The sequence below is a fragment of the Trachemys scripta genome, chromosome 5 (assembly GCF_013100865.1).
Source record: "Trachemys scripta elegans isolate TJP31775 chromosome 5, CAS_Tse_1.0, whole genome shotgun sequence".
Lineage (NCBI taxonomy): Eukaryota > Metazoa > Chordata > Testudines > Emydidae > Trachemys > Trachemys scripta.
Genome location: NC_048302.1, coordinates 35,353,367 through 35,367,919, shown reverse-complemented (window position 1 = coordinate 35,367,919; position 14,553 = coordinate 35,353,367). Strand labels below are relative to the sequence as shown.

Below are 14,553 nucleotides of genomic sequence, written 5' to 3'. Positions count from 1 at the left end.
GAATTTTACACTCTGTCTAAATGCAGTTTGAAACTAATCTTAAGTAAAAATTATCTTCTACTAAATAAGAAATGCATTATTGACCATTTTCTAACATAATAGATGTAAAAATTAAGAGTGTACATAAATATAAGTTAAACTCTAGGATTGCCTAAACAAATACCTATATAGTGTATCCTACTAATTAGCAAAAAAAGAAATATCAAATTTAGTATAAAAAATATATTTGATTGCATATCAACATGTTTTTATGGTTATCAGCTAATGAGACTGAACCTTTATTTAGAAAAATAACTACAAATAAAAATGCAAAACTAGATTTAAAATCAATTACTTAAATCAAGGTGTCCTGCTTGCTGATTAAAATCAGTGATTTATCCTGGTATCCCATGTTTCAAAGGAGATATTAGCTCCAGCAGAAGCCAGATATGTTTTTTTAATTAATTTCCTCAAGGTTCACATATATTCTCTTCAAAGAGACTGTCTAGGCAATCCTCTCCTTTCCCTATATGAGTAGTATTTATTATAGCCAGCGTTTCATAAAGGAGCAGATATTATGACCTTGCTTTGCTCTTTTTTGTATTTGTCGATGAGGAATAGTTTCTACACAAGACTATATTATTGAAGACTGAGGAGTTTAAGTGTGTAATATTCTTTTATTAAAGTTCTGTCTGTGTTTGTACACTTGGAATAAGCACTTATGGCTCTAGCCATTATTATTATATGGAAAAAAAATCTTTTTTATCATTCACAGACAAAAATGGTATTGTGCTGACACTACTGTGTGAGCTTTGTTCAGTTTGATTTTCTAATTAGCTATTCTTAGCTGGTTTAAATATTAAATGCACAGCTGTGACTATGGGGTAAGGTCCCAGCTGGCAGTAACCAGTAGTGCCTAATACTGAGCTTTGTTTCAAATAAACAAAGTTCACATATGCAAACATAACTGAGTTTAAATATCAGAAACTTTCCCTGTTCAGTTCGTAGATTCAAATGTGTAATAGCATCAATGTCTGCTCTCTGAATATGGCTGTGGACAATCATTCTTTAATGGAAATACATACACGCTACGTGATATTTTATATAATTTTTAAATGCTGAAATATTGTTTACAGCAGAGGGGAAAAAACAGATTTGATTTAGAAAGTACAATTAAAGTAATTTTCAGTAACAAGTTGTCAATTAATCTATAGTTATTTTATTTTTATCAATTCCTAAGCAAAGAACAGCTAGCACAATGGAAGAGGAGGGGCTACAGTAATACAAATAAGAAATAATAATAAAGAAGCATGTAGATGGCTGTATTTTTTTTATTATTATTATTTTCTAGTTTCCTAACTTTCCTGGTGTATTCTAAATCAGAGAAGCTTGTATTTGTTTAAATGCTGCACTGTGAAATGCAAGTTTTTCCACTGGGTTCCTGGGTGTTGCTGAACAAAGCTGGGCCCTATTGTGTAAGCCAAAAGAGGAAACGATTCCTGATTCAAAATAAGCAACAGCTACAAACAGAATAGTGGCTAAGGGTTCAGAGAGTGTTCAGGAAAGTGTTATGATTTCAAGCACATTACATACTCAGAGGTGGTATATCATTTGAGTATGGGAGGAAGGGTGGCATTATTCCATATTTTGTCATTGCGAGGTGAGATGTGGAAAGGAGAAAATGGTGTGTGTATATGGTAACTATGGTCAACGTATGAATTTCTCTACACATCCAAATCATCCATCTATCCTATTTTGATGATGTCTCCCACCAGAGATCTTCAGAGGCCAGCATTTTGGGCATTTCTGTCCCACTATAGATGCACACAAAATACAGCAGTAGACGAGTACAACAAGGATATATGTCTGCTGTTCTGCCTCTTGTTCCCTTGTGCTACTTAATTTTTAAGCAGCAATGAAATGAATACAGTCTGCTTTCTTTTTTTATTTAATTCTTGCCATTCAAGTTCCTCCAGGTCACCCTATTTCCCAGGAGGATATACTCTTGTCCCAATTAATTTCATAAAGTAAGTTGAACTCTGGAACCTTTCATCTTTTCATCTTTTAATCAGTCTTAAACAAAAACTGAAACCACTTTTCTGGGTGTACTTTCTATTTTATAAGTCCATGTGCAGAAACCAACAAGGCCCTTCCCTTGGATGCTATTCTTCATTGATTACTCAGTACTAACTTGTTTAGACCCTGAATTGCACCAGTTTTTCCTATTTTCATCCCTCTTTCCCATTCCCTTTTATCACAAGCACCTCACTGCCTTCACCCAGCCTGTACAGCTCCTAAAAATAAAACCAAGGACCAAAAGAATTTATGTTTTTACAGTATCACTGAATGTGTTTCTCTCAACAAGAATCTCACGTGACCCTGCAGGTTCTGGTGCTACTCTTGGACAAGAAAGGAGACACCATTAAGATGCCATTAATTCCTATCCTGTCAGTGGAATTTATAATTAAATGCAAAAAATAATGTTAAAATGACATTAAACTTCCAACTTGACACAAAAAAAGAACTCAGCTAAACCTTCTACAGTACCCTTAACTCATGACCTGTTGTTCACTGTAATTCATGTGAGGTGTAAAAAGTCAGTGTTCTGAAAGCCATTCATTAGGCACACATTCAGGGAGCACCAGATTGGAGTCCTCTTGTCTTCTACAAATCTAAGACAAGTCATACGTAACATTATGCTGACATCCATTTTGAAAATGGTTTGAGACAAGTGTTAGATGTTCAAAGAAAATGTTATTTGTACGGACTTCTGTGAGTACTTATATTTTATCTAATAATGAAGTTGGAGGTGCAGTACCTCTTTAAAAATACTGGGTGAAATCCTGTACTGACTGAAGAAAATAGGAATTTTAATGTGGCCAGGATTTCACCCACTATATTATCAGCGGTTCTCAAACTATGGGGCAGGCCTTCCAAGGGTGATGCGGGAATGTGTCAAGGGAGGTGCAAGCTGTGTGCTTTTTTTTTTTTTTTTGTAAGACCTCTGGCTGTCAGCCCTGGGTGGCTGGGGCTCGTGCAGAAGGGCCATGCACACCCCAGAGGTGGGGATTAAAGGGGACAGCTGGAGCCACGCCACCCTGGGGCTGACAGCTGAAGCCCTGCCACCCAGGTTCAGGCTCTCCTTCCCCTCCACCCCCAATTCCCTCAGCAGGAGGCAGCCCGGGCTCAGGTTCTCCTTCCCCCAACCCCCAATCCCTCACCTGGAGGTGGCGGGGCTCTGGCAGCCCCGGTGTGGCAGCAGCAGCGCAGAAGTAAGGGTAGCAAATGTGGCACTAAGTCTGCTGTGAAAAGTGATGACAAATACCACTTTTCACACTGTCTCTCTTACTTCTGCACTGCTGCTAGCATGGCGCTACCTTCAGAGCTAGGCACCTGCCCAGCAGCCACTGCTCTCTGCTCTGTCTTCAGAGCTGGGTAGCAGTATATGTACTTGGGGGAGGACAGTAAATGACTACTGACACAAAGAAGGGAGAATCAATCAAATACATTTGAGAACCACTGCACTATATTAATCTTAGATGTATCACTATTTAATATGCATTCTTATTTGTATATCTGTTTTATTGAAAATGTAAAAAAAAATTTTTTTTTAAATCTAATTTCACTTTTTTAATCTCTAGACCCTGTTTATAAAAATGGTTTTTCACTGCACAATTAAATAAACCATTTTTAAACAAAAAAAAAATGAAAAAAACCAATTCTGTCATCATGTGTAACCATAATGAATTTGACCCACTCTGAGCATCAGCAAGTTTGAACCTTAAATGTTCAGGTCCCAGCAGATCTCTACTTCTTGAGCTAACGGAATATCTGTTTTCTGCTACTACAAATGGACCACCTGCCAGAGGGATACTTTATGTACAAATTTGCCAGTGGCTCACACGACTATTTGCTGGACAGCAGCAGAAGTATTAGAAATTAGGAATCTTAAATTCTGTTCCAGGGTTTCACAGAGGATTGTGATCTATTGGCTACAGCATTAGCTGCAGCCATCATAGCCAAGCCCATATTTCACGCATTCACTTGGAAATGCAATGTGGCTGAGAGGACAAGAGATTAGTCTGAGATATTAGAGATACAGGATATATTGCCAGCTTTGCTTGCAGTAACCTTGTGAATCCTCTGTCAATTTATTTGTAAAAGAGAGGAATGATATTGGACTGCTTCTGCAGATAGGGCTTGAGGCCTTGTCAATAATAAGGTATCTGTAGTGCACTGAAATATAAACCACAGTCAGTAGATTTGATACCAAATTGGGTAGACTTCTGGTGCCTAATTCAGGGCACTTTTTCTTTAGGCCACAGGTTATTTGGACAGGTGTTGGACTGATGATCTATGGAACATTGCCTGACTTAGCAGAGCAGTGGAACAAACAGCCTAATTTACCTGAAATGCAGATTTCCCACAAAATCCATAAATTTGAGAATTCTATTCTGAAATCGCAAGTGAGAAAGGAATATCTGGGGATATGGAAATTATGACAGGAAGGAAGTGATCATATTAAGGTTCTGGGTTCTAAGAAGATTAAACCATCAGACAGAACCAGTGAGTGCAGCAGGTCAGAATGGGGCAATCAGTAGGAAGATATTTTATATGGAAATTTATTTTAAGAGGAAGTAATAGGGGGTCACATGATGCACTATAGCACCTACAATGTCTCCATAAGCTTCCATCAGCAATCTTATAAAATCCTTATTTCAAGTACTAATTCCCCCCTCCCCCTCAACTAATGAAAATCACATATACATCTCACTAAACCTTCTCTTAGAGCATTCAGAACGGCATTTCTATTAATTTAATATCAAAACTAGCAACTCTAAAAGAGGGGGAACAGCTCTGGAAAAGAGTCAAGATGGCAGAGCTATGCAGTATGTAAAATCCAATGATCTGGCCTCCAAGATTATACAGGAAGTTAACTTAAATTTGACTACAGTAATGACTCAAGAAATTAAAAGGTCTCTGCTGTCCTTCTTAGACTGGAAGAGTAGATCTTAGGAAAAACTTTATAACTATAAGGATAGTTAAGTACTGGAAAATGTTTTTTCTGAATGGATTCAAAACTACTGGATCTACAGGTAAAAAGAATGTTAAAATAACAAAGCTTATTAGGCACAAAACAGCCTTCACTCCGATATGTAGTGATCCTCCTTCAGAAATGTAAAGATAGACAATCAGTTTTATAAGCTACAATACAAAAGAGAGATCTTACTTACTCGGATAAAAACTTGTCATTTTTCTAAGATTTTTCCTCCCTCTCACAGCAGCACATAACTGCATTCAACCCAACAAGAAAGCTACTTCAAAATCAGCTAGTTATAACTTAAGATTCAAGAACCTTCACAATCTTTGAAGAAACGCAAAGCTTTATGTTTAAAAATTCTGAGGAAGCTTTACAATTTGGAAATGCAGATTAAAAATATCTTAACTTTAAAAACCTTAAAACATTATTTTGTGTTAAATTAATGCTGCTATATAATTAAATGGCAAATTTATTTGTTAAATGAAAGATATTTAAATAATTCATTTTTTCTTATTTGATGTATATTAATATATACGACTGTAGTTTGTGATTATATGTTAGTTAATAGAGTTGATTTCATAATGTTAATAATATAAAAACCTAAATTTTGGGTACTGATTGAGAGAAGCCTACACTCTCCACATAATCTACCATCTCTGTACGCTTAAGTGAGCATATATGAAATCCATTATGATCCTTTTACTGTAGATAGGCTCCCTGATCATTCTCAATGTCCTTTTCTTTCAGTATGAAACTGATACTTCTAATTATTGGTCCTTATATCTGTTTAAGAATACTAAAGAGGGGTAAACTTAGGCTCCTACACTCATTCAAGGACATAGCTTATCTTACTGATTAATGGCTAACTAACACAATCTGTTTTAAAAGAATGTCATAATTCAGAATTTTCCATTGTTTATTTTATTTAATATTAACCAATGTTATTGAACTTAAGAAGTTCCCCCTGAAAGAAATAGAATGAGGGTGAGAAAAAGGGAAGGGAGAATATTATCTGTTAGTTTGCCACATTATATTACCATTGTCAGCACGGAACCACTATATGAGTATTACCGTGCAGATCCTATTGATTCAGTGATGTCTTTAATGATTGGACTTTTTTTCTGTCTTTAGCTGCGATGATTTAAGAATAAATCTACTCACATTGCCCTCAATAGGATATTGTATTGTCCATGTGATAATGTGAGTTTATGAACGAGTCATCCCACTACACTACCTGTTTATTATAAAAAAAGAACTAAATAGCATATGAAGCAATTTTATATGGTACAGAATGAGATCAAGAATCAGCTTGTTGAGACGCCTCGGATAGACAACATAAGGGTTAACCTCCAAACTGGAGATTTTATAAATGGGCATTTGTAATTCAATATGTTTAGAACTGGTTATATTTTACAGAAATTCAAATCAACAGCTCCACATTGCAAAGCAGCAAAGAAATATATTACTTCCCTATTATTCTTTCTAACTTAGTATGTGGCAAAGACATTTTTATTTCAGCAGGAGATCTCACAAAATCCCAGCCTAGGGACTATTCTGCAAATTTAGGGAAGGACTGTAATGTTCTTTGCCACAGTGCGTGAATTATCATTGTCCTTGTGGATATATGACCTACAAGGCTTAACTCCACAAAAGGAAAACAGTATGTTTAAAAGATGAGATGCCAAGGAACTGTGGGCTATTAGAAATTTTTCCAGGGCAGAACACTACTATGGTACTTTCTTTGAACAATACTTTCCCAGGTATTCTATATGTAGCTACAAATTAGAATTTCCTAGACATATTTAAAAGGAGACACACCACAAGTGGAGAAGAACCATTTAGAATGTATAACCCAGATAATACCCTATCTCTATTGCACATCTTCTTTAGTCTATATTCTGGACTCCAGATATTAAAATTCCTTGTATGGATAATCATTGACAAAAACTGTTTGAAAATCCTTTGAAGCATTTATTTGCAACAATTACAAAGAAATACTTTTCAGAGTAGCAGCCGTGTTAGTCTGTATCCGCAAAAAGAACAGGAGTACTTGTGGCACCTTAGAGACTAACAGATTTATTAGAGCATAAGCTTTCGTGGGCTACAGCTTGCATCCGAAGAAGTGGGCTGTAGCCCACGAAAGCTTATGCTCTAATAAATTTGTTAGTCTCTAAGGTGCCACAAGTACTCCTGTTCTTTTTAAGGAAATACTTTGTGTGACATAGATTTTTCTATTTTCATTCAGTTTTCAACCAAATAAAACCAGATTGATATTTAAGATGGTGTAAATACAACTATTAATCAGACTCTCTCAGCATTACTTATGGAGCTGTCAATATACACACCGGGCATTGATCCACCTTATTACATGTTCTAAGCTGGTAATTCACACAGGCAAGCCATATAACTTTCACTCACCTATGTCAGTGGTTTTCAATCTTTTTTCATTTATGGACCCCTAAAAAATGTCAAATGGAAGTGAGTAGCCCTTTGGGAATTTTAAAAACAGTCTGTAGATCCCCAGGGGTCCATGCACCACAGATTGAAAACCACTGTTCTATCGTAACGACAACCTTTCGTGGACTCCTAGACATAGTCTGAGGATCCCCAGGGGTCCGCGGACCACAGGTGGAAAATCACTGACTTAAGTGAACAGTCACTGACATGAGCAGTCTCACTGACTTTAATGGGACTACTGTGTCAGTAAGTGCTCACCAACATGAATAAGGATTGCAAGATCTAGCCCTCAGTGTTTAACCCTTTATTATACATGCTGGCCCACATCCCTAGCTAGTAAAAATGAGCACAGCTTCATTACAGCCAATTTATTTTTAATTACTATCTTTAATATTAATAATTTGTAAAATGAAAGACCAAATTAAGCACAGTGAGTGCCAAAGTGGCCTTTCCTGCCCAGGGGAATAAAGGCATGGCAGGTAGTAATGCAGAGGGTGGAAAAGCAGCCTCCACAGAGCTCCTACACCATTTCCCATGGGAACTGGGCAAAACCTGGGGGGACAGACACTGTGATAGATGGGGCTAACTCAAGGTACAGAGGAAAGATTGAAAAAAAATGGGTTTGTTTAGTCTGGAGAAGAAAAGACTGAGTGGGGATATAACAGTTTTCAAGTACATAAAAGGTTGTTACAAGGAGAAGGGTGGAAAATTGTTCTCATTAACCTCTTAGGATAGGACAAGAATCAACGGGCTTAAATTGCAGCACGGGAGGTTTAGGCTATACAGTAGGAAAAACTTCCTAACTGTCAGGGTAGTAAAGCACTGGTACAAATTGGGTGATCAATATGCTGTTATTGAATAGTTAGAAAAAAACTTATAAATGTAACAGTGCTTTTAAACTCGCAAAAACAATTTACAACAACCTCAGGAGGGGAAAAGGAGTAGACTAGTTTTTAAATAGTCAGGGCTAAAGAAATAACAATAGTCTAGTCATTAAAGTAATCACAGAACCATTACTGTTAACTCCACTTGATCTAGCAGTTCATTTTGCACTGGGTCAGGAATTAATATAAACCTTCATTACTTTGGCCCATGTAATTACAGTCTTTGATTTAGTGCCAGTGCAATTATCATCTACTAAAAAAAATGGCTTTCAAGATAACAGACAAAACAAAAAAAGTTGCATGGAAATCAGAAATACCAAATGTTTATGAGATAGCTGAAGTAAAGGAAAACTCTATATTACATTGTGACTTTACTAGTTGCTACAAGCCCCATGCGTGGGGCAGCATGTCACTGCACTATCCCATGAGTAACCCTGTAAACCGAGTCTAACTCCAAATCACAATCTACTGTCTGATTTTCCCCTTCTTTGTAGTTGGGGGAGTAGAATAATAGAAGTGTACGACTGGAAGGGACCTCAATAGGTCATCTAGTCCAGTCACCTGCACATTTCTTTTCTAAGATAGGGTTATGTTTGTCTCAGATCAGTGCACTTGTGTATTTCTGGCCAGAAGTGTGGGACATAAAAGACTAGATACTGTACCTATCTGGAAATTTCTTTAAAAAGAAAGCATTTGTTTTATCCATGTAGACATATGAAAATGAGGTAAGCATCCCAACAGGCCTTGTGGAAGGCATTTCACGCATGCATTGGAAGATAACCACTAGTGAAATACTGTGTATTACTCTGGTGTCCACACTTGGAAAAACATGTTAAAAACTGGAGCATATTTTAGAGAAGAGCTACAAAAATTATTTGAGGTTTGAAAAATATACCTCACAATAGAGGATGACAATCTATTCAATTCATCAAAGGAAATAAGGAGGCAAACTTGATCACAGTCTGCAAGTACCTACACAGTCAGAAGATAGCTGATATTATTAAATTAGCCAAGAGAGGCATTTATAAATGAAATGGCTTGAAGTTGAAACTAGAAAAATTCAAATTTGAAATAAGATGCAATTTTTAACACTGAGGGTCATAACTCATAACAAATTACTCATGAGAATTCATCATCACTTGGAGTCTTAAAACTGAAACTGAATGTCTTTCTAAAAGAAAAGATGTAATTCAACCACAAGTTATTAGACTCAATAGTATTCACTTAATAAATAGGGTTCACTTATGTAGGAGAGAAGAACAGTTTCCTTCTCTCCAGGAATTACTAGATGAAACTCTATGACCTGTGTTATGCCGGAGGTCAGACTAGATGATCATAGGGAGCCTTTCTAACCTTACACTTTAGGACTTTATTACATATTTAATTCAAACTCAAAAGATGCCTTTTAGCACAGCAACTGATTGTGGAAAAGAAATTCAAATCACTTCAACAAAATCTAACTAATGCCCCCTACCCTACAAAAAAAGTTCAAGCTGAATAAATTCAATTGCAACATTTACAAGCAAACGAATTACTGCACACTTCATAGACTTAATATTTTTCTTCGGTTTTAGAACCAAATGGATCCAGACCTACATTTAAGATGTTCTATATGTGATTATCAATCACCCTCAGTCATACACTGTTTGTAGAGCTGTTTTTATATACCCAATTTTGGGCACTAAGTCACCTTTTCACATTGGCCATTCGTTCAGTTTTTAAACCATTATTGCACGCAGTTGGATGGGACCAACTCAATTGTATTGACTTAGACACAATGCCTTTAGTGGGCAAGAGGATTATCCTAGGTCTATTAAATATACCAATGAAGCCCACATTACTTATGTGGCAACATTAAGCCTATAGCTGCCTTTAGGTACACGAATCTCAAAATTCTGGCTGCATTAAATAAGCTTCACAACTCTCCTTTTCCCTCCCTTGCAACAGTACATGCAAACATGCCCATTTTTCTAACTGATGACTGGTTCAACATCAGACATTTAAATTCTGTAGCATCCATATGAATGGTCTGTTCCTTTAGGCCTCCTGTACCTCTGAGTAGCACTGGGGCTGTGAGATCAGGACTATAACGCACATGAATTATTCATTGCTGCATGAAATTCCAAGCTCAGAATTTAGTGCTCCCCCATATAACAGATCACAAATGAGTTGGTTTCACTATACAATCTTTCCACCATTAATAAAACAAACCTTGTCAACTGAATTTCCTACAGCTGTGCAACTAATGTTCAAAATATGTATGTCTAAATTAGGATCTACACTTGAGCTTTAAAATTGGTATTTGATGGGGTATATAAGTGCCTATTTTAAGAACACAGTTTGGACACTGGACCCAACTATAAGGCCCACAGGTTAGAAGCCACACCTGTAGTGCTACCAAGCAGCTGACATCTCCAGGCTACCACCCAGCAGCAGCTTAACTAGCTTGTGTGCCACTTCCCATGAACCCACTGAGGACACAGCCCATGGGCAGTTCCACCTCAGCAATTTGACAAACAGCAGCCCCATGGCTCCTGATTGTCTCCCTGCCAGATATAAACCCAAGGAGCATTCCAGGAACTGTCCAGGATACAGTGTGGATCTCTGGGGCTGCCATGATTGTTCTTTGCTCTTGAACTCCTGGCTTGATTTGGACCTTGCCTCCTGACTTGGAATCTGAAACCTGACTCGGACTCAGACCCTTAGTATTGGCCCTGGCTTGGACCTGACAGTGAACTCCTCTGCTTCTTCCGGCCTCAGGTTTGTCCTTTCCCCTGACTGCCCTTATTGGGATCCTGACTCTAACCCTCAGGTCCCCTCTAATGCCCCAGAGCCACAGGGAAGCTGACATATGATAACTGACTCCTGGAGGATTCCTCAGGAATCGCTGGTGGCACAAGCCAAAGTAGCAGCTCTACACTGCTATCCTCCCAATATCCCATGTAAGAGTTTATTCTAGGAGAAATTGAGCATGGCCAGCAAGTTCCTATATCCAATAACTCCCCAGGTGCCTGACTGGCTCCTTGGAATTACGGGCAACTGTGCATACATTACAGAAGCTTTGAGGCTACTGTAAATTATACTAGAAACCAGCCTAGTCACTGGAATAAAGCTACCTCTGCCCCTGGCCTTTATGTTGTTGCTCTGAATGTATCTCAGTTGCAACAGAGGATCTAGACCTCTAATTTAGGTATCCAAGTTCTTAAGATGGTTGCCTTTCTTGTGAATCCTAAGAGGTGCTGGATTCTTTGACTTTTTCTCTCACTCTCTCAATCTTTGAGTACATTAACAGTTACTAATGGAGTTCAAAATGACTCTTTAAATCAATCATGTGAAATGTTTAAATAGTTTACATATATGACCTTTGAAGCAATATTAAAAACATGAAGTATTATTTCATTAGTTTGCACAATATCCAGAAATTATAGTTTGTTTGATGCAGGGCTATTACACAGAATCTTATCAACAGAAATCATTATATAAGCCTCTGTTTTCAATCTAGAAATCCTGACCAAGTTTTCTATTCTGTAGTCCCATCTTTCCATATACTAGTTTCATAGGAGAAGCAACTGAGGGTAACAGGTACATTAAATTCCTCTACCTCAATTCTGTATCCTTCCTCATGTCCAATATTCTCTCCAGGCCAGCCAGCAGAATCCATTAATTGAACGGATTAGTCCTGAACCACAGGTGACAATGCATATGTAAATCATTATATAAACGACAGCTTGTTGAAAAATTTTGTTCTGCCTTTGAGTCATCATGGTGTTACTAAACAGAGACATTCCTAGATATCATGTGTCAAGAGCACATGATGCACTCAAGTAATTAAATTTCATTATGAACTCTCAGGTCTCTGCGTTTGCAAAAAATGATACTGGCTCTAGCACTGGCTCTGTTTCTGTACGAAGTTTAGTTTTACTGTATTTTGTGGCTGTATTTTATTTTATTCAGACTTTAAACTTTTACACTGTTACCAAATCTCATTTGTTTGGTTAGCAGTCTGTCTTGTTACAAACTTTTCTGATTCATACCTTATATATAATATAATACAAACTAATGAAATAATACTTCATGTTTTTAATATTGCTTCAAAGGTCATATACGTAAACAGTCTATCTTGTTACAAACTTTTCTGATTCATACCTTATATATAATATCTATAATATATATAAGGTATGAATCAGAAAAGTTTGTAACAAGACAGACTGCTAACCAAACAAGTTATATATATATATATATATATATATATATAAAAAACAGGACATCCTCTATTCCCCTAGCTAACAGAATAATTTATAATAGATAACATACCAGCATCATGAAATTGGGAATAAGATGAGGTAGAATATTAATGAAATCTCTGTATGTAAAATTGTCCATCTGATCACATTTATCTCTCTGCTACATTCATTTGCACTCAGCTAGGACTTCAATTTCTAACAGCCAAGCTATCATACATTGTGATCCTTCTGCTGGATCATGAAACATCTAATTCAAAGCAGGAACAAGCGTAAGAAAAGTAGAGAACATCTACATGAAAGAACAGCTTTTATGCTCGGAGTTTCTATCTACAAAGTATTTCCAATTATTGTTATTGTGTATTTAACACAACAACAAAAACAATTTTAAAAAATTTAAGATATTAGGTCACCATTTCAAATTCATTAAGAAATAAGACTTATCCAGATATTACAAAAATTACCATAAAACTCAGCAAACCTTACTTCTGGTAGAGGACTGGCCGGTTTGGTGAGGATTCCTCCCACATAAACAACATTTGGTAGCGTGGGTCTTGGAAACTCTAGTGCTATATCTGTACACAGCATCCACAGGCTGGAGTCATGAACCAAATCATGCATCGACCGCTCTGGCAGCACTTTGTGTTTCTGCATTATCATTTCATATTTCGGCAGAACCAAAAAATTGACTCCTAATCTTGAAACCAGATAAATAAGAGTGTTTTTAATCCTGTCTAGAAAGTTCATATGATCTGTGAGAAGTGAGTTAAATTCTGGAACGTAAGATAAAGGAGCCGGAGCACCTACTTCTGCTGGATACCAAAGGCCAGTGGAAAAAACAGCATATTTAACACCTAAAAGGTGAGCTATAACAAACCCACACATCTCATTAGGATCCACTAGCAAGAGGTCAAATTTTTCCTGTTTCAAGACATGCATTAGGTTCTGGTTGCCCACAATCATGTCACAGTTCTTAGAATAATGATCCAGGATGTCAAACAGTTCTAGTGCTGTCAGTCTTCCAGAGAAAATACTCCTCATTTTGGACTGAAGAAAATCATCCGAGGTGCTGCTATTAAAGATCCCTGGGTAACGTTGGAGTCTATAGTGATTAGATGGAGGGATGTGTCTGCCCTCAGAGAGGAGGAACACTGTCTGGTGACCTTGCTCATGCAAGGCTGAGGCCAGGGCCTTGAAAATATACAGATGGCTTTCAAACATAATTGGCGGCACAACAACGATTTTGGCAGCCCTTGCTATCCCGACAGCGCCCCACAGGAGAACGAAAACTGGAGTATAAGACTTCATAGCTGAAATGACAAAAGAAAAAAAATATTTCAACAGATTTAAATCCCACCTGTTGTTTAGAGTTTGATAAACAAACATTACTTGATAACATTTTCAAGTCTTTGCCAGAATAACCTTTAGTATCATTTTATCCCAAAGTCTTTTTAGTAGCATTCACTGGGAACAAGATAGCTACTTAGTTAAAAAAGAAGCAGGTGTTGTGTTTAGTTTCTTGTTGGGCTTTAATTTTTTTCTCTCTCTTTTCCCTTCTCCCCTTCCATCTGGTTATACAGGTGGGCAAGCAATTTCTTCTGATACTGATAGAGTTCCTGTATTATATGGCAAGAAAGCTGATGAGGACAATGCAACTGGTACCTTCCTGCAAGATACTGTGTGCACGGCTTCTGAATTATACATGGTATCCAACAGCAAAGGGAAACAAGAACTTAGTGTCCTCTGAAACCCAGATCGTCCTAGGCTTTGGAGCACTAGCATGACTGCAGCCAGTTCATGTTAAGTATTTTGGGTAAATTTAATATTCATAAAGGATTCAAAGACCTAGAGGCTAACCTCCTCTGTTTATCTACATAACAGGCACAGCTTGTGTAGTAGCACTACAACCTTCCCCACCAGCATGCCTCAACCCTGTATCTAGAAGCACCAT

The 14,553-nt window shown here is 37.3% G+C and overlaps 1 protein-coding gene across 2 annotated transcripts in view; it reads right to left on the bottom strand.

The window, feature by feature from the left end:
- Window positions 1-14,553, bottom strand: part of UGT8 (UDP glycosyltransferase 8) — a 73,211-nt gene that overhangs the window by 30,359 nt on the left and 28,299 nt on the right. For both annotated transcript variants that reach the window (XM_034771276.1, XM_034771277.1), the window contains exon 2: window positions 13,089-13,912. In XM_034771276.1, the coding sequence (XP_034627167.1) occupies window positions 13,089-13,910 (822 nt within the window). In that variant the 5' untranslated portion in view covers window positions 13,911-13,912. The remainder of the gene's footprint in view (window positions 1-13,088; window positions 13,913-14,553) is intronic.